This window comes from Engystomops pustulosus, chromosome 1 (genome assembly GCF_040894005.1).
Source record: "Engystomops pustulosus chromosome 1, aEngPut4.maternal, whole genome shotgun sequence".
Lineage (NCBI taxonomy): Eukaryota > Metazoa > Chordata > Amphibia > Anura > Leptodactylidae > Engystomops > Engystomops pustulosus.
Window position 1 is genome coordinate 147606267 of NC_092411.1, and position 21043 is coordinate 147627309.

The 21043-nt window shown below is 42.0% G+C and overlaps 1 protein-coding gene across 11 annotated transcripts in view; it reads right to left on the reverse strand.

The window, feature by feature from the left end:
• Nucleotides 1-21043, reverse strand: part of EPS15L1 (epidermal growth factor receptor pathway substrate 15 like 1) — a 142702-nt gene that overhangs the window by 24371 nt on the left and 97288 nt on the right. For 10 of the 11 annotated variants that reach the window (XM_072156354.1, XM_072156363.1, XM_072156345.1 and 7 more), the window contains one exon: nt 4472-4604. In XM_072156354.1, coding sequence (XP_072012455.1) covers nt 4472-4604 — 133 coding nt within the window. Of the gene's footprint in view, nt 1-4471; nt 4605-18445; nt 18547-21043 lie in introns of those variants that run through there. The other variant, XM_072156432.1, reaches the window with a different exon arrangement.

Here is a 21043-nt window from a genome sequence, read left to right on the forward strand (position 1 = left end):
CTACAATATTTCACCACTAATGTTGCACATCTTGAAAGTCTGGGGCAAATTCGCCATCAGGGTCAAACTTATTAATGTCCCCGGTCCTCTGTCCCCGACCGTGGGACTCTCCGGAATACCGGAAACCTTAAAAAACTGCCCTCTCTTACTAAATGACTATGGTCGTCATAAGACTCTGGGAGAGATATTATCCACAACAGGGATACGCCCCCTAAATGACATATTAGGAGATAGGAGACCTTATCCTGGGGTATGGCTACATTATCTTCAACTACGTAGTGCTATTCAAGCTCTGACTTCCGGGGGAACCTTGATCTCCACACCTACGGCATTTGAGTCTATCTGCAGATCGGCCAAACTGACGCCTCATGGAGTGTCTCTAGCCTATGGGATGTTGTCGGGATGTGAGGGGGAGGACCTACCATTGCCATATATGAGGGCATGGGAAACGGAGCTGGGTAAAACCTTCACTAAAGAACAATGGGAAAAGTCCCTCCTCCTAACTCATAAGATGTCGGTGTCTAACAAAATCCAGGAGACTAATTTTAAAATCCTTACCAGATGGTATAGAACCCCCACTCGCCTACACAGCATGTTCCCTTCAGTTTCTCCTATCTGTTGGCGGTGTCACAAGGACAGGGGTACCATGCTTCACGTATGGTGGGACTGTGGAGTGGTGGCAGCAGTATGGAACGCCATCTGGGATCTTTACAAGCAGCTATACGGCTCCATAGGGAGCATTTCTCCTGATATTGCTCTGTCGTCAATGCTCCCAGGGCGGCTTAGACACATCAAAAAAGGTCTCCTACGACACTGTATAGTGGCAATGAGACTGGTAATCCCTAGATTGTGGAAATCCACCTCTCCACCTACCAGATTACTGTGGGTGGAAGAGATGGACAGGCTGAGACGTATGGAGGAATTGAGAGCATTAGATAACAATCAATATGATGTTTTTCATAAAACCTGGTACAGATGGGACACGTTCAGGAACTCACCCGCTCTACTCTCTTGGATATAGGTGACTTAATAGTGGGTCTTGCTAACTCAGCAACATAGGGTACCCCCCAACCTCGATGTGTAGTGATTGATTCCATGTCCCCCCCCCTCCCTTTTTTCTTCCCTCCCTCCCTTCCCCCCTTATTTTTTCACTTTTGGATGTTTAGTTAATTTTAGATATGTTCATGTTTGCTTTGTTGAGCTTGAGTCCTACTTGCTTATGAATCTTTGTCATAACTAAATATGGGGCTGCGACCCGAACATGTGCCTGACTTGTAGGCTTTTCGCTCGCTCGCAATAAAGTTTATTGAACCATAAAAATCCTCCCATTGACAAACATTAAGCCCATAGTCTACTGATAGAAGCTCTGTATTTCTGTGACAGATAGAGTGTGGAGGTTTTGAGTGCAAATCCAGGCTGGGCAAAAAACAAAAAATCTAATTGCATAACATGAAATAATTAAGAGATTGTGTGTCAGGCAAAGCCTTGGGAGATGTGGAAACGCCATATATGAATACTTGATGATATTTCCCTGATGATATGGTCCCTGCTGTGCTGCTGGCCTGAGACATCTATTCAAAGGATTTGCCCACCCCACACATGGATTCAAAGCATTACCTGCCCAATGTTTCCACTGAGGATTCCCCGCAGGCAGTTATTAGACAGCTGTAGAACAGCACCAGTCATTCCGAACCGAAAATGACAGAAACACAGTATTAAACCGTTTCGAGTTTGCAAGTATAGAGGTTCTGTTGCGCAACCCTACTCCAAACCCTATCCAATGTGAGGCTTATAAAGACTGGCTGGTATTAATACTATGTCAACTACGGATATGTTCACTGGGGCAAAAAACGTCCGGTGTAGAAAAGTTGGGGGTGAACACTCATCACAACTCCCCTCTCCATAGAAAGCCAAGAAGGCTGCCCGGCTGGGTCATGGTGCAGTGAGACACTGCATGCTTACCGCACGTCAGGTTCCATAGACCTCTATGTGGAAGTGTTGTAGTCACAAATGGAGCGGCCAAATCATGGCCCCCATTACAGTCATGTCAATCCAGCCAAAGGCCTCTAGTAGTAACAGTATTAATGGTATTTCTTTTAACGTTAATAAGAATACTATTTAGTGACCTTATTCTAAGTTGCGTCTATACCTGTCCATTTTATGCCACAGAAAAACAAGAAATCAAATAATTGTAACTGATGTAACACGCCTTTTCCACTGTGCAACTGAACTTTCAGTTCTACTCATTCCTCAGCTTTTTGAGGGAAACCACAGATTACCTTCTATGTGATTCTTTTCTGTCAAAGTAAGCAGTTATCAGATGTTCATCTCAGTAACCAAAAGGTAAAAAAAAAAAGTTAAGCAATTAAATGCCTATTATGCACACTTTAGAAAAAGTTTAAGCATTAAGTCATGCATTTTTGTATCATGGAAGATGACCTTTATAGAAGCTTATTTGATTAGTATTAACTGTCCTACCACCCAAATAAATTGCCAAATAAGGTTACCACTGATTTCATGCAGCACAAAGAAACATATTGGCCCATTGGCTAGTAAAAGGCCGCATTCACATGCTGCTTTTGAATTGCATTTAGAAACAAATTCTCTTGATCACATATGCATTTAGACCGAAACGCTTGCAATGAAGAACAAGCAACACACACAGGAGATTGCAAGTGTCTGGGTCTAAAAGCATATGCAATGGGGAGAAACTCCTACCTTTTGCGCTTGAATTGTGTTTCTAAATACAGCCTAAATTCTCAATTCACATACAATATTCCTTATGGGACACAGCAGCAGTCAAAGAAGGTATGGCCTGAATCCATTGAAAAGTATTGCTTTTATTGCAGCTATGTGCAGACCTTTCAAAGAATGGATGGCACATAGTCGATTTTATCTGTCGTGGTCATCTGCCCCAAAGGCACTTGCATGACTAGGTGCCTTCAAATACTTTTGTTTTTGAGAACACATGAATTGCTTCCATAGCCACAAAAAAGCTGCAAAATTGGACATTTTTGCAATTAGTATCTCTGCAGGCACCTGTTGGCTTAAAACCTTTGAACTGCAAAAGAAAGAAAGCGCATGAAAATACTTACAGCAATAATTGACATGATGTGGTTTAACCTCACAGAACAAACCACTTTCCACCAGTGCGTTCTTATAGCATATAGATGGATTTGCTTAAAACAAATGGACTATGTTGCTATTGTACAATGCGATGTGTTGTCTGATGGCGATTATGCCAGGTCTTACCCATGGGAATGCCAACTGGTGTGACACCAGGGTAACATTTTAAAAGCTTTTATACAAGCTACTTGCCAGCTTGTTTCTAGGCATTTATTATACTGCCAGTATTACAAAAAGTTAAACGTTATATAAATACATTATAAAGTAGCAAGGTTTTACACATATATATATTATATATATACACACACACACACATACAGGAATAACTACTGTGTACGGTATATATCCATGTTGCTTTTATACTTTTCAGGGAAAGATTAAGGTTTACTGCATCACAATAATGCAATTTAACCAGCTATATCAAATTGTAATGTTTAGAAAGAACCCAGATGTTTATGATGTGTAGAAATAAATATTATTTACATGAGACGTACAGTTATGGTCCATGTAAATCTCACTTCTGCTTTACAGCTCGTATGGTCTTTAAAAGAAGAACTTTAAAAATTAAAAGAAATCTGAGGCGTCTTTGAGGCAGTGCTGCTCTCATAAATTTTCAGGTTTTCTACAAGGGCTGTGGGAGTCTGTAACTCACAGAATCCAAACTTTGACTCCTTAATTTTCCCAACTCTGGCACCAGCTGCACCAAAATGGTCACCCTGCTTTCAAATAGGGGTCTCTAGCAGTTCTAACATCAGTGCAGGCATTTCTTCCCAGTTCCTTATTCCTCTGATCTGTAGTGGAGGAGCTTCACTACTGAGCAGGTACATAATGTGCAGCAAACAATTATCTCAACTAAAAGCCTAGAACAGGGGTGAACACTCTGCGGCCTACGGGCGCATGCAGCTTGTTAAACTTTGAGTTGCCGTCCACACCTTTCTGACATTCTGTAACTGATGGCACAGTTCATTGGTGCAGACGGTCGGGTACATAAACCTTCACCGATCCTGGGTCTTCTGCCGCTTCGCTCAGTCTCCAGGAGCTGTCTGCTTTGGGGGCTTCCAGTATTCAAAGTTGTCTGCCCTGGGGTGCTGTGGTATTTAATATCTGGTGTGGCATTTTGTGCTGAACAGTGGTTGTTGGTGCATCTAGGGTGTGGGTTACTGGTGCAGCCTCTTTAGCAGTATGACAATGCAGCCCTCAGACCAATAAATGTTGGTCCTGGTATGAATCCTTAGATCAGCAATAAAACTAATTACACTATTTTTTTAAATATTCTAGGTACATTTGAAAAAGGAAATAAACTTGAAACAATGAAATGATATGTACCAAATATTGACCGACTTACCACTTGGAGGCTTTGGCCGTGGTGGAACACTCCTCTTGGGGGGCAATGCTGGCATATCATGCTTGCTTTTAAATGGATCCTCAGAAAATCCTGAACTTGGGAAAGTGGCAGCAAATGGATCTGTGGTTTGATGCTAAAATTGCAGAAGTTTCAGAAACAAGGTATTAAGGTATTAAAATCAAATAGTATTACAGATCACAGTCAAAAAGTTTATTTTAAAGATACATGATCCAAAAGTTGAATTAGGTATCTTAACCTGAAGTGTAAAAGACATCTGTCAGGGTGTATGGGACACTAAACCACACACAGGTCATTTTGGAATTGTGGTTTAATTTCCCAAATCATCCTTTAGCTAGTCCCTCTGTGCCTGCTTATAAAATAAAATAAAAAAACTTTGTACTTACCTTGTTCTATACCCCAGCTTCTATATACTACACCACGCCTTCAATGCGCATGTGCAGCGGTGTACTGCTCTGGCTTCACTGAATTACTGCACAGGTGCAGGGAGCACCATAGATGGGTTCGATGTGCCTCATTGGACCCATTTCTAGGCAAGTATAGAGGTTTTATTTTTTTTAATATAGCGGGCACAATGGGACTAGCTAAAGGGCGAATTGCAACACTAAACCACTGATCTATAAGGACCTACAGGTGGTTTAGTGTCCTAAATCACCTGCCAGGTCCTCTTTATAGACTGGGTTCCAACACAGTGGTAGCTGCATGAGAACCCAGAATAACATTTCTTTGTTGCAACATTGTCAGAACACATGTAAATAGATAATGAAAAAACATAAAGGGTATCGGCAACAAGCCAACATCAAACTTCAAATCTTTCTTCCACCCTGAAAGTAAATTTATTACATTGGATTACAAATAAAAAGTTTAAGTACATTTTTTTAACCAGTTTTGCATGTTTTTCTCTAAATAAAAATTTAAAAAAATGTTTTTTTTTAAAAGAAATTTTTGTTAAGACAACTAGTTTACGATGAGCTGGGGCGCCTTTGGTTATCTCGGTTATTATGATATATGATGATGGTACTTCACTTGTCAGCCAAGCTTTTCTTATTTACAGGATCCTCGTAGCACTGAACTAAGCATTTGCTAAAGATTCTTTTAGTTTTTATGATGTATGGCATGAAAAAGGCTTGTATAACATCAGACTTATCTCAAAACTAGAATAAAAAAAAAAATCTATTTAAATTGGTCTTTGACAACATACAATCAAGGGTCTATTTGTACTGTACTGTTGCTAATCAGAATCCGGCAGCCATTGATATTTGCTTAAAGGGGTATTCCCATCTCTACATTCACATTTAATTAAATTCATTTGCAATATGTTAACATTTCTTCAATTGGATGTTGTTAAAAAAAATTGTTCCTGCGTGAAGATAATTTCTCATAAATGTAGCCATGTTGTCCCTTAAAACGTGATGGCTTCCCGAGATACGACCACCCCTCTGGTAGCGGCAGCCAGACATGCGCTATTGAGCCCTGTCTGACCTCCTGGCTTCAGCAATCATTACTACAGGATGGCTGTGGGACATGCAGTAACACCCGGACATTTCATATACAAAAACCTTTGTTTCTTTAACCTCGTAACGGAAAATAGTGTGCAATCACCCAGCAGAGGTGGTCGTATCCAGGGACAGAGTCTTGTTTCTAAGGGACCAAATGACTACATTTATGAGAAATTATCTTCAACCAGGTAAAAAAAATTTAATAACATCAAATTAAAGAAATGTATATATATGGCAGTTTAATGAAATTAAATGTTAATGCCCAGACGATAACACCCCTTTAAAGATCAGTGGTTTGTGAGGGGAACGTGGTTTCCTCTGAGTTTTATTATTGATTGCTATTAGAAATTTTCAAGCACGAGAGTTTTAGAAAGTTTCAGAGCAACAGCATTTATGAGTGGGTGGTTGTACCTCATACTGCATCTTTGACAAGGGTGATGCAGTTTTAACTAAGCTAATTTAAGGGCACCTAAACATTGCTAGTACATTAAAATGAAACCTCAGACTAGAAGTTGAAGACTAATGACTCGCAGTGAAGAAGCTGCAAAGCTTTCATCTTATTTTTTATGAGGCAAAACATGATGTAACGATTGGATGATGAGCTCAACCTTAGTGAACAAAAGAAGGATTTTTTTTTTTTTAAACCTTTCATCAGTCACAAAAGGAATCTTTTAGGAGTTTTAATCCAGGTCTGAGGCACTCAATGCTGAACTGCTTCCCCTTCTACTCAGAGTAAAAAGCAGCAGGGATGGGGGAACACAAAATCCTGTTGGCTTAAAGACCACCCAGCACCCTTGTAGGATCTGCAGGCCTAGACTTATCTGTAAATTTACAGTCCTGATGCTACACACAATATGCACAAAGGTACATACAAGCCCTTGCATTCTCTTAAGCCCTTCCCGATGTGAGACGTAATACCGTAGTACTGCATGAGTGTCAATGGTTTCATTACCTCATGCTTCTGGCACCGGATCACAGAAGCACATGAAGTACAATGTATCCTGAGAAAACAATCTCAAATTCACCTGGATAGGTTAAAGAGTTCCAAAGTTCTAACCACATAATGTGACATGTCAGATTTTTAAAAAATGGGCGATACCAAGAAGGTGCAAAATGGCCTAGTGGTTAAACCCTCGCTGCAATTGCCCTTATTGCATTTTAAAATGGGGTAGGCATGATACCGATCCAAGATGGTGGCACACATGCATTTCAACAGCTAACAGATATGTCAGGGTAGTTTCAGTTGCCAATATACTAAGGCGGCCTTGGGTGGTCCTAGGCTAGAACAGATAGAACAGACAGTCTGAGCCCTTTAACCCCTTAAGGACGAGGCCCTTTTTCATTTTTGCGTTTTTATTTTTCACTTCCCACATTCAAAAATCTATAACTTTTTTATTTTTCCATGTAAAGAGCTGTGTGACAGCTTATTTTCTGCGTAACAAATAGCACTTCGTAGTGGTAGTATTCAATATTCCAAGTCACGGGGAGCGCCGATCGGAGCCAAGATGGCGGCGCCGATCAAAGGGTTAAAGGGTGCTAGCGACGGGCATTTGCTTCATTATGAAGCAAATGCCCGGTGAGTATGAAGAGGGCTCAGCCCGTGAGCTCTCTTCATACTCCCCCATGCGCAGCAAGACATAAGGTTACGTCTTATTGCGCTATGGGGTTAATATTACAATATCAATGTAATATTGATCGGTACAATGTGAAACCTTCTACATAAAAAAAAAAGTTGTTACCAGATCAATCTTCACATCAAAACACTATGTCAAGAGGATGGCCAATAATAATGATAGAATCAAAATATTCCAGCAGGAATGTAAAAAATCTAGTTTTGTGTAAAAACGACAAAAAAATTATACCTTTATTGGCTAACCAGAAAAATTATATTTGTTTCAAGCTTTCAGGGCACACAGGTGCACCATTTGAGAGATGTTACACTAAGATAATTAGTACATATGGGGAGACATAATTTATCTTAATTATGTCTCACCATATGTACCAATTATTGGTGTAACTTCTCTCAAATGTGTTTTCTCTCAGTACAGGCGGTCCCCTACTTAAGAACAACCGACTTACATACGAGCCCTAGTTACAAACGGACCTCTGGATGTTATTAATTTATTGTACTTTATCCCTAGGCTACAATAAACAGCTATAACAGTTATTAAATGTGTCTGCAATTAAGCTTTAGTGTTAATCGTAGTTTTCATGACAATCCAACATTTTTAAAATCCAATTAAGACCAAAAAAATTCTGGCTGGGGTTACAATTATAAAATATACAGTTCGGACTTGCATACAAATTCAACTTAAGAACAAACCTACAGAATCTATCTTGTAACCCGGGGACTGCCTGTACTTCATTTGCATCCTTGCCTGAAGGAGGGGAATCCAAATATAGATGAAAGAAGGAAGCGGTACCCACCAGTCCAGTGAAACAGTCTTCTTTATTCACAAAAAGTGGTACACATTTGGATTCCCCCGTTGTTCTTTGAAGCTGAGGCACAACCATAGTGATCGCTACTACTTCTTCACCTCCCCACCACCTTTTCTGCCGTGACAGACTGTTCGGCCCATATATTGACTGTGCCTGCATCGTTTTTGTTCTTATCTCTTGATTTTTGCCTGATGAAGGGGCCTGTGTGCCCTTGCATCTAATTTTTTTTCTTCGTTCGCAAATAAGGACATAATTTCTTAGACACTTTTGTACTTAATGTTAAATAATCTACCCGTATAGACTCAAGTATAAGCCGACCCGAGTATAAGCCGAGATCCCCAATTTTACCACCAAAAACTGGGAAAACCTATTGACTCGAGTATAAGCCGAGGGTGGGAACTGCATTGATCACAGACCCCCCAGTATATAGCCAGCAAGCCCCCAGTAGTATCCAGCCAGCCCCCAGTAGTATACAGCCAGCCCAGCCTGCCCCCAGTAGTATACAGCCAGCCCAGCCTGCCCCCAGTAGTATACAGCCAGCCCAGCCTGCCCCCAGTAGTATACAGCCAGCCCAGCCTGCCCCCAGTAGTATACAGCCAGCCCAGCCTGCCCCCAGTAGTATACAGCCAGCCCAGCCTGCCCCCAGTAGTATACAGCCAGCCCAGCCTGCCCCCAGTAGTATACAGCCAGCCCAGCCTGCCCCCAGTAGTATACAGCCAGCCCAGCCTGCCCACAGTAGTATACAGCCAGCCCAGCCTGCCCACAGTAGTATACAGCCAGCCCAGCCTGCCCACAGTAGTATACAGCCAGCCCAGCCTGCCCACAGTAGTATACAGCCAGCCCAGCCTGCCCCCAGTACTATACAGCCAGCCCAGTCGGCCCACAGTACTATACAGCCAGCCCAGCCTGTCCCCAGTACTATACAGCCAGCCCAGCATGCCCCCAGTAGTATACAGCCAGCCCAGCCTGTCCCCAGTACTATACAGCCAGCCAAGCCTGCCCACAGTAGTATACAGCCAGCCCAGCCTAACCACAGTAGTATACAGCCAGCCCAGCATGCCCCCAGTAGTATACAGCCAGCCCAGCATGCCCCCAGTAGTATACAGCCAGCCCAGCATGCCCCCAGTAGTATACAGCCAGCCCAGCATGCCCCCAGTAGTATACAGCCAGCCCAGCATGCCCCCAGTAGTATACAGCCAGCCCAGCATGCCCCCAGTAGTATACAGCCAGCCCAGCACTAAAGAAAAATATCGTATATACTCACCCTCCGGCGGCCCCGATGCGCAGCGCTGCTCCCCTGATGTCACGGCGGGTCCTCTTCTGTCTTCTACGCTTGTCTTCTGCGCCCTGCAGGCTGTTTCAGAAGAAGACAGAAGAGGAGAAGTGCTGACATCGGGCAGCCGCGCTGCGCATAGGGGCCACCGGAGGATGAGTATATAAGTCTTTTTTTTTAAGTGCTGGGCTTATTTATTGACCCATGTATAAGGCAAGTTGAGGATTTTCAGCACATTTTTTGTGCTAAAAACTCGGCTTATACACGAATAAATACATTATTTAACATGATAGATTTTTTTTCTTTTTCCATTTTTCCAGTGAGCATCAGAGCAGGTTTGCCGCCACTGCCTGCTCACTGCGCATGTGACGCTTTCTGCACTGCGTTACTAAGCTGTGAGCGATATGTAAACTGCATAGGGAGTCCCTACTGCAAGCCACATGCAGATTAAAATTATGATGCTTTTATGCGTGTTAATGTGAGCTTTGCTTGGAGGATTCCAATGGACACTTGTATGAATCACATGCTTTGCTGGCAGGCAGCCAGGTATACATTTACTTTATTAAATGAATGGAGCTAGGAATGGTTATTTTTAAAGCAGGGTCGGAGTCGGTATTAAAAATGTTATTTTAAATGGTTGAAATGTAAAACCTGATGACAGCTTCCCTTAAAAGGGGTTATCCGGGTCTTAAAAATTATTGAGGGCCGGGCTGGGGAGGGCTATTTAAAAATAATAAACATGTACTCACCTCGTCTGGTGCTGCTGATGTCCCGGAAGCTCCCATCTGACACCATCTCCCGGCGCTTACAACGCTGAGAGATAGGGATGGATGGGAGGAGCCGGCAGGAAGCTCCCTTTGCGCGGCTTCTGTGCACCCGCGTCGCAGGGCATCAGCGGCACCGGAGCAGGCAAGTGCATGTTTATTATTTTTAAATAGCCCACCCCAGCCCTCCCCTCAGTAATTTTTAAAAACCGGATAAACCCTTTAAATCTTTTTGCAACTATCAGATCTTGGGTACAGCTTAAAAGTAAATTCTCAAGCAAAAGTACTGAGATCAAAACATGTCCTGTTTAGCTTATCTCTGCCATCAGCAGAGCAGTGCATATGTGGTTTAGCCTGTCAATGATGGGAACGTTTTTAGCAAAAAATTTATATATTTCATTTAGACGAGGTCTGGACACTAGAGACCTCAGATTATCCGGACTCACCAGAAATTGTATATGCCATATACTTGTTTTGACGTTTTCTCTGTAGGTGACCATATTCCTTATAATCAGTGCCAAACTTCCCAGCTTACCATACAGTAAGATTCCACCACTTCCAAGTGTAGTAAATTACCCACAATATTGATAGAAATGCCCCTATGGTGCCACATGAACACCTCTAATACAGAAGCACTGCAATGTAGTGCATAAGGGATCAAGGTATCACGAGTGTAGGTCCCCTAGCGGACAGTAACAAAAATAATTGAAAAGTGTTCAAAAAGTCAGATGTACATCACCAAGAGCATTGTCTGGACTCTAGGGCAATACATTTTTTTTAAAAAGGTAATTACCCCTTCTCCTGATCTTCAGATGACATAGTATACTTGGGTATTCGGATTCTAACCTGACCACAACTTATTCATGTAATTATGGGCAATTCCTACAGTTAACTTGAATGTGGCGACTGAGGTCTTACCATCTTACTGAGACTCCTATTTCTATACCAAACGATTCCACTTCCCCTCTCTGGACAGTTCTTTGGTAAACTACAGAAACTTATTAACCCCTTAATGACCAGGCCTTTTTTCGTTTTTGCATTTCCATTTTTCACTCCCCACCTTGAAAAATCTTAAAAAGTTTTTATTTTTCCATGTACAGAGCTCTGTGACAGCTTGTTTTCTGCTTAACAAATTGCTCTTCATAGTGATGGTAATCAGTATTCCATGTCCTGTACTGGGAAACGGGGGAAAAAATCCAAATGCAGTGAAATTGGTGAAAAACCACTTTTTGTTTTATTGTGGGCTTGGATTTTATGGCTTTCACTGTGAGCCCCAAATGACATGTCTACTTTATTCTTTGGGTCGGTACAATCACAGGGATACCAAATTTGTATAGGTTTTATAATGTTTTCATACATTTACAAATATTAAAACCTCCTGTACAAAAATATATATATTTTGCCATTTCTGGTGCTAATAACTGTGGTGTACGGAGTTGTGGGATGGTGTAATTTTTTGCGACTTTTGATGTTTTCAATGCTTTTATTTTTAGGACTGTACAGCCTTTTTATCACTTTTTATATATTTTTTTTTTTTTCAAAATGGCAAAAAAGTTCCATTTTCGACTTTGGGCGCCATTTTTTGTTAAGGGGTTAATCGCAGTTAAAAAATATTATATTTTGATAAATCGATGATACCCAATGTGTTTATGATTTCTAGGGAAGGGGTGATTTGAATTTAGGTTTGTTTTTTTTACTACTTTTATTTATTTATTTTTTTTACTATTTTTCAGACCCCCTAGGGTACTTTAACCCTAGGTTGTCTGATTGATCCTACCATATACTGCCATACTACATAACTGCACAGGAATTACCCCTCAAGCCCAAGTGGCTCTCGGAACAATGACACACATTTGGTTGGAGTGCCCCCTGTTGAAACCTTATTGGACTAGTGTTCTAAATCTCATTTCTAGAATGGAGCTGCCCCGAGAAGTCGTGATGTCACGAGAGGGGCGGAGCCTCCGGGAAAGGGGCGTGGCTTACTGCGGAGTCTCCTCACAGGAAGTAGAGCTGTAATGGCTGCCTGCAAGTAGAACGTGTACAGGTACTGTGTGCATACAAGTGTATGGAGGTGAGGGGGCCTGACAGGAGTGGATGTGATAAGGTCAGGGAAGACCTGTATGTTACATGGGACTGCATGTCTTGCAGGTGCTGAGTTGGCATGAGGTGTATTTCACATAGGACTGCATGTCTGACAGGTGCTGAGGTGGCAGGTGTATTTTACATAGGACTGCATGTCTGACAGGTGCTGAGGTGGCATGAGGTTTATGTTATGTAGGACTGCGTGTCTGGCGGGTGCTGAGGTGGCAGGTGTGTGTTACGTGGGACTGCATGTCTGGTGCTGAGGTGGCATGAGGTATATGTTACGTGGGACTGCATGTCTGGTGCTGAGGTGGCATGAGGTATATGTTACATGGGACTGCATGTCTGGTGCTGAGGTGGCATGAGGTATATGTTACGTGGGACTGCGTGTCTGGCGAGTGCTGAGGTGGCATGAGGTGTATGTGAAACAGGACTGCATAAACAGTAAAAACACGTAAAAAATGACAGACACAAATTCAATTAATAAAAAACCTAAAAAAAACCTGCCTCCCCCCAACACAGACAACAAAAAAAATAAACCAAAATGTATTTTTATAAAAAGCATTTTACAAAGCAACTATCATGGATTTGCAGTGTTGGCTGCAGTCTGGCCACTGGGGCTCAGTGGCGGCTGCCACAGTCTGGTCACATGGGGAGAGGGATACATTGTGCGTTAGCCACAGTCTGGTTTGGTGTCAGCGGCGTTAGCCACAGTCTGGTGGTAGGAGGTCTCGGCGGGCCGCAGTGTGGTGGTGGGAGGTCTCGGCGGCTGCAGTGTGGTGGTGGGAGGTCTCGGCGGCTGCAGTGTGGTGGTGGGAGGTCTCGGCGGCTGCAGTGTGGTGGTGGGAGCTCTCTGCGTGCCGCAGTGTGGTGGTGGGAGCTCTCTGCGGGCCGCAGTGTGGTGGTGGGAGGTTTCGGTGACTGTGGTTGGGGGGTTGGTGGTGTCAGCTCCAGTCTGGGCAATGCATGATGTAACATCACTATAACTGCCTCAATTTGCTATTTAAACACAGAAGATACTGACACAAGATTTTCTTATATAATTAGCGTCTATCAACATTATATACAGCTATGAGTTATATACTTGTATTACTGAAAATTTCATACTCCTTCCCGGCTAAAAATACTCCTCAAAAATAGTAAGAGGAGTATTATTACCCTTCTAGAAATATGTTAGTGCGACCTCTGCTGCTACCCTTTTGATGAACATGTTCCCACTTGCGATAAAGTCAAACGCTCACTGATGGTATTCCTGTTGGTAGCAGCAAGGACATTGATACTATGCTTGTGGAAATCAACTAGATTACCCTCTAGCACCAACTTGCTTTCAGAGATCTCATTACTACACAGGATGGAAGAACTCACAGCAGACACCCACCAAAACTACTGAGCAATATATCAAGACCTGGGGGCCCTGGCTGGATTTTAGGAAGTCCCCAGGATATGCTTCTTTTGATTCTTAAACATTGTTCCAAAACCACCAAGTCTAGAGCAGTCCGGGAGAGTTAGGAACAACTTGTAATTCCTTAACCCCCTATCCCCACTTTCCTACACCTACCCCCCCCCCCCCCAAGTAATTCCTCACATACCATATAGTTATTGCTTAGTTGACATAAGTCTATTTGATTGTATGTTCCTTTTTACATGTATGCTTTAACCCCTTCCCGACATTTGACGTAATAGTACTGCATCGCGGGAGGTGCGTTCCCGCAAAATGCAGTACTATTACGTCAAACTTCTGGCCTCGGCTCCAGAACGGAGCCGGGGCCAGAAGCTTCGGGTGTTGGCTATATATTATAGCCAACACCTGCCTCTAACACCGTGATCGGACTGCCAGTGCCTGGGGATGCACGATCCTCTTCTGTGTGCCGGGTCCCTGCCTTCTGGCAGGACCCAGCTGTAACACACTGAGCATGCGCAGCATGTTACATTACACAGTGTAATACATCTGTATTACACTGTGCAAGGTAAAGAATAGCTTGAACAAGCGATCAGTGGATCGCTTGTTCAAGCTAACCTGTAAAAGTGAATAAAAACAGTTAAAAACATTAAATAAAAAAATTTTTAATAAAAAGAATTAAATAAAGTTAAAGTCCCCTAAACACAAACATTCCCTATACACATGTAATAAAGTTTAAAAAAAAAAACACAAAATCGCCAAAAACCCCACATATTTGGTATCGTCGCGTCCGTAATTATTATTGGGCCCGCTCGGTGAACGGCGTAAAAACAAAACTCGCCAAAAATGTACATTTTTCATAAAATCTCTTCACAAAAATGTCCTAAATAGTGATTAAAAAAAATGTGCCAAAATGGTACCAATTGAAAGGACAACTCAACACGTAAAAAATAAGCCCTAAACTAGCTCTGTCAACTAAAAATTGTTAAAGTTACGTCTCCAAAAAGATGACGATGCAAAAACAAATGAGATATCCTCTATATTCGTATTTCAGAAACTGCTGATCTACTGGGATTTTCACGCACAACCATCTCTAGGGTTTACAGAGAATGGTCCGAAAAAGAAAAAACATCCAGTGAGCGGCAGTTCTGTGGGCGGAAATGCCTTGTTGATGCCAGAGATCAAAGGAGAATGGGCAGACTGGTTCGAGCTGATAGAAAGGCAACAGTGACTCAAATCGCCACCCGTTGCAACCAAGGTAGGCAGAAGAGCATCTCTCAACTCACAGTACGTCGAACTTTGAGGCAGATGGGCTACAGCAGCAGAAGACCACACCGGGTACCACTCCTTTCAGCTAAGAACAGGAAACTTAGGCTACAATTTGCACAAGCTCATCGAAATTGGACAGTAGAAGCTTGGAAAAACGTTGCCTGGTCTGATGAGTCTCGATTTCTGCTGCGACATTCGGATGGTAGGGTCAGAATTTGGCGTCAACAATATGAAAGCATGGATCCATCCTGCCTTGTATCAACGGTTCAGGCTGGTGGTGGTGGTGTCATGGTGTGGGGAATATTTTTTCTTGGCACTCTTTGGGCCCCTTGGTACCAATTGAGCATCGTTGCAACGCCACAGCCTACCTGAGTATTGTTGCTGACCATGTCCATCCCTTTATGACCACAATGTACCCAACATCTGATGGCTACTTTCAGCAGGATAATGCGCCATGTCATAAAGCTGGAATCATCTCAGACTGGTTTCTTGAACATGACAATGAGTTCACTGTGCTCAAATGGCCTCCACAGTCACCAGGTCTCAATCCAATAGAGCATCTTTGGGATGTGGTGGAACGGGAGATTCGCATCATGGATGTGCAGCCGACAAATCTACGGCAACTGTGTGATGCCATCATGTCAATATGGACCAAAATCTCTGAGGAATGCTTCCAGCACCTTGTTGAATCTATGCCACGGAGGCAGTTCTGAAGGCAAAAGGGGGTCCAACCCGTTACTAGCATGGTGTACCTAATAAAGTGGCCGGTGAGTGTATGTCCAAATTGCCAAAAAAATAAAGATTGTATAGCCAATAAAAAAGTGACAATGCATAATCTGCTCTGAATGGCGGAGCTTCCCTTCGAAGCCCTGGCGTGTGCCCATACAACATGTTACCACCACATATGGGGTATTGTTATACGCGGGAGGGATTGGGTATCAAATTTTGTGGATCGTTTTGGTATTTTATCCACTGAGAATTTGTACATTTTTTGAAAAACACATTAATTTAGCCAAAAAAATTGTATCCGATTTTGTTTTAACCCCTGTAAAACAATTAAAGGGTTAACAAACTTCATAAAAGTTGTTTTACATACGTTGAGGGGTGTAGTTTCTATAATGGGGTAATTTATGAAAATGTGAAAAATCACACCCAACGTTCAAAGCCCCATAACATCCTACAAAAATAAGAGTATGCATAAAAAACTGTTTTTGCTGTTATGAGTATGTGTGGAAAAAGTAGAACATTTTGAAGTTCAAAAATCGAGAATTTTTCCAAATTTTCACCAAATATCTGATTTTCTCATTAATAAATGGAAAACATGCCACCAAAATTTTTCAACTAACATGAAGTACAATGTGTCACGAGAAAACAATTTTAAAATCACTTGGATATGTTAAAGCGTTTCAAAGTTATAACCATTTATAGTGACACAGGGTAGATTTGAAAAAAATGGGCCGTGTCAGGAAGGTGAAAAGTGGCTTCAGCGTTAAGGGGTTAACTATGAAACCAGGACTGAAATCAGACTTAAAGGACATCCACCTGTCATCAGAACTCTGTAATTTTGTCACCACTACCTGCTAGAGCAGCTCACGAGGATTCCATCACAGCCTTTATCCAGTCAATTCATACATTAATCATTGTAAATCATCCTTGTATTATGTAAATGAGTCTGGGCACATGGAGATAGGCAGTGATGTCACCCCTGTGACCCCTCCCCTCTCCCTGCTCATGTCTGTGTGCAATGTATACTAAAGCATTGCTAGTGTCTGTGCTGCATCTGCTGACATGCTCTCTACTCCTATACACACATGTGTGAGACACATACATTAGCTACACAAGTACTTGACATGTTCTGCTATAACATGGCTGCCTGGAGCTGTTATATCTCTCCTATACACACACAGAGGCTGCAGGAGTTGTGGCCGCCAGCACCACAAAGCACATGGAGGTGCCATTACACCTTTATACCTCACATCATTACGCCATATCCTTAAGGTGCTAAATCCACACCCGTTTCCGTGAATAGATGTACAGGCGGTCCCCTACTTAAGAACACCTGACTTACATACGACCCCTCGTTACAAACGGACCTCTGGATTTTGGTAATTTACTGTACTTTAGTCCTAGGCTACAATAAACAGCTGTAACAATTATCAATGGTGCCTGTAATTAAGATTTATAGTTAATCCTGGTTCTTATGACAATCCAACATTTTTAAAATCCAATTGCCACATAGACCAAAAAATTTTTGACTGGGTTTACAATAATAAAGTATACGGTTCAGACTTACATACAAACTCAACTTAAGAACAAACCTACAGATCCTATCTTGTATGTAACCTGGGGACTGCCTGTATAAACAAACAACAACATAAACATATCTACACATTTTTTCTGGGTTCCAAGTACATTGCATAAAATATATTAAATAGTGCCATCATGACCTGTGACCTTCTGGATGGAGCAGAGGAGACATGCGAGAAGGTCATGAGAAGGTCACGTAGTCATATGAGAACTTTTTGGTTTCAATCCCCCCCCCCCCCCCCCAAATATCTCATATCTTCCAAGAGGCTCCGCCAGTTCAGACCTACGATCAGGAGTTTTCTGCTATCGTCCCCGACAGTTTTCCAGATGTAGAACTATATTTTTCAGTATAGTAAATCCAAAGTGTGGTGCAGGTCTGAGAAGCCAGGAAATTGTCAGGAAGGGGGAGATTTATGTGCTAGCAGAGAAGGCATAATGAATTTCCCCACCATGTTTAGCGAGAGAAGAAGGATGAGCACAACATCAAGAACTCCATCCCAACAGTAGAGCATGGGGGGTGGGAGTGGAAATATAATTTGGAGTTGCTTTTTTTGCCAATGGAAAGGACAACTGAGCCGTATTGAAGGAAGGATGGATGAGGCCATTTATTATGACATTTTGGCCAACAACCTCCTTCACTCAGTAAAAACATTGAAGATGGGTTCTGGCAATGAACCAAAAACACAGCCCTGGCAATTAAGGAGCAGCTCTCTAAGAAGCATTTCCTGGAGTGGCCAAGCCAGACTCAAACCTATTCTGCCAACCAACAGCCACGATTTGTATTGAGTGGTGAACCAAAATCCAAAAAAGTTTGTTTGCAAACTTGGTCAAGAACTAAAGGAAACGCCTGAACTCTATTGTCATAAATAACGGTTTCAGTACCAAATAGTAACTTCTGTTTTTTTTACAGTATCAAATGCTTACCTTCATGCAATGAAGCACAAATGACTTATTTTTAAACCATACAATGTGATTTTCTGGATTTTTTTGAGTTTCTGTCCCTTCACTGTACAGTTGAAGTGTACCTACAATACAAATGACAAACCTCTCCATTCTTAGTAGGTGGGATTTATTGCAAAATCGTCCATGTATCAAATGCCTATTTTCCCCACTAAAAAAAAATTGTGTCAAGACTCATGTTTTTAAAACCTGTATTTTTAAGGATACATAGTGCCAAAAAATCTACTTGTCTGACACCCATTGTCCACTGCATATCCGTGTTGTCTACGTTGAGCATTATGTTGTACTGCAGCTTTAAATCTTCTGTTTGAATAATAATTCTTAGTTTTTATTTTATTTTTATAGCGCACAGATTACGCAGTGCTACACAAAGCTTGCCAAATCAGTCCCTGTCCCAATTGGACTCACAATCTAATCAACCTACCAGTATGTTTTGGAGTGTTGGAGGAAACCGGAGGACCCAGAGGAAACCCATGCAAACACGGAGAGAACATACAAAACTCTTTGCAGACGTTGACCTGGGTGGGTTCGTAAATGCTACAAAACTGTGCATAACGGCCACCATGTAAACAGCAGACAACTGCTACAACATACAGTTGGTTTCCCGATAATTAAATATTTCATTACATTTATGTGTACTTGACTGATATAAATTATGGCTAGATACATGACAGAGGCCGATAGAAACCAAGTAGGAACATAGGGGAAAGTTGAAAAGAACTCTGAGGAGAGAGTTCAAGAGGGCATGAAACTGCCAAGAGGTTCTACTCCTCTAACTGTGACTGAAGATTATTTCCAATAAACAAAAAAGTACTTGATCAGTGGGACTGGAGTCAAATTTATTGCATAAGCTTAATAACTAAACCATTTGGTAGAACATTTTTCCTGCAAGTGAAAATCATTATATTATGTCGAGGCTGCAAGCATTACTACTGTGCATATTGAGCAACAAAGGTTCACAGCAACCTTTTGTAGTTTTACAGCTTAACCAGGAGCACCTTTGAAGTGCATGATATAAGAGCAGAAGAGATACTTCCTTTTCCATAGGAGTGTCTACACAAGTTTTCTCACCTTTCACATTGAAACAAATAAGATATATTTCACAAACGCGAGCACTTGATTGATATTAATTACAGCAAAATGTAATAAATATTCATGTACAGTAACTCCTAACAGGCCTTTTGTCCACACCAGAACTCAAGCATTCTCAGGGATGAATTGCACTTTGTAGTTCACATGGTTAAGAAATAACATGGTTTTCATGGTTATCTATATTGATGACTTAACTTTAGTATAGGTCATAAATATCAGATTGGTGGGATGAATGGTACCTGAGCAGAGGTGACTAAGGAATTAAACAAACATCAGAACTGTGTTTCTGGCTTTATTCTGATCAATGGGGGGGGGGGAAATGTGCCAGCAGTTGGACCACTACGGATCTGAAATTTATGATCTATCCCAAGGATAGATGATGAATACCATAAGCCAACAGAACCACTTAAAAAATTAAAATCAGTATTTAGGCGCCATTGAAACACTGTATTTTAATTGAATTTAGACACTCAAATCAATGTGGTGGGGATGAGCTTTCCTGATCACAGATGTATTTAGACCTAAAAATGGTGAATTAGTACTCACCGGTAATTCAGTTTCGATCTAGTCCTCCATGGCGACCCACTTGGAGGATGCCCCTTGACCTCTGCAGGGACAGGAAGAAAAGAGGTTAAAGGCCTCCCACCAGAACCCTCCCGCCAGTGACTACCAAATAACTACACCGGTGGAAGATACAACACAAATTTATTTCGTATGTTCAAATCAGATACATATTACAACAAAAAATACAAGGGAGGGAATATATATAGGCCGTCATGGAGGACTAGATGGAAACAGAATTAACGGTGAGTACTAATTCACCATTTCCATGATGTCCTCCCATGACGGCCCACTTGGAGATCTACAAAATAAGTAAAGTGTTAGGGTGGGACCACAGCCTGAAGAACCTTCCTTCCGAAGGAAAAGTCCTGAGAATCAGACAAGTCCAAATGGTAGTGTTTGATAAATGTACAAGGAGAAGCCCATGTGCCATGAGCCTTCAGGTTAGAAGGAACCTCTTTTCCTTGCTCCAAATAGCAAGTGGCGATAGCCGTTCTCAGTCATTTGGCTATTGAAGTCTTGGAAGCTTTCTTCCGTTTATTCTTCCCCTGAAACTGAATAAATAGATTATGGTCTGTAGATAGGCCAAGACAGAACACCTTACATCTAGAGAATGCCACGAGGATTCTCTGCTTGAAGAGGTGTTCTCGCAGATGGACGGAAGAGTGATCACCTGGTCCTTGTGGAACTTGGATACCACTTTGGGTGTGAAACTTGGATGTAAGGCGAGATGATCCGGTCAGAAAGTATTCGCATGTAGGGTTCTCTAACGGAGATAGCCTGAAGCTCCCGCAACCTCCTGGCTGAAGTCACAGCTATTAGGAGTGTGGTTTTTAGAGTTAGATTTTTAATACTAGCACCTTCCAAGGGTTCTAAAGGAGACTGGAGAGGGGGTCTAGTACTAAGGCG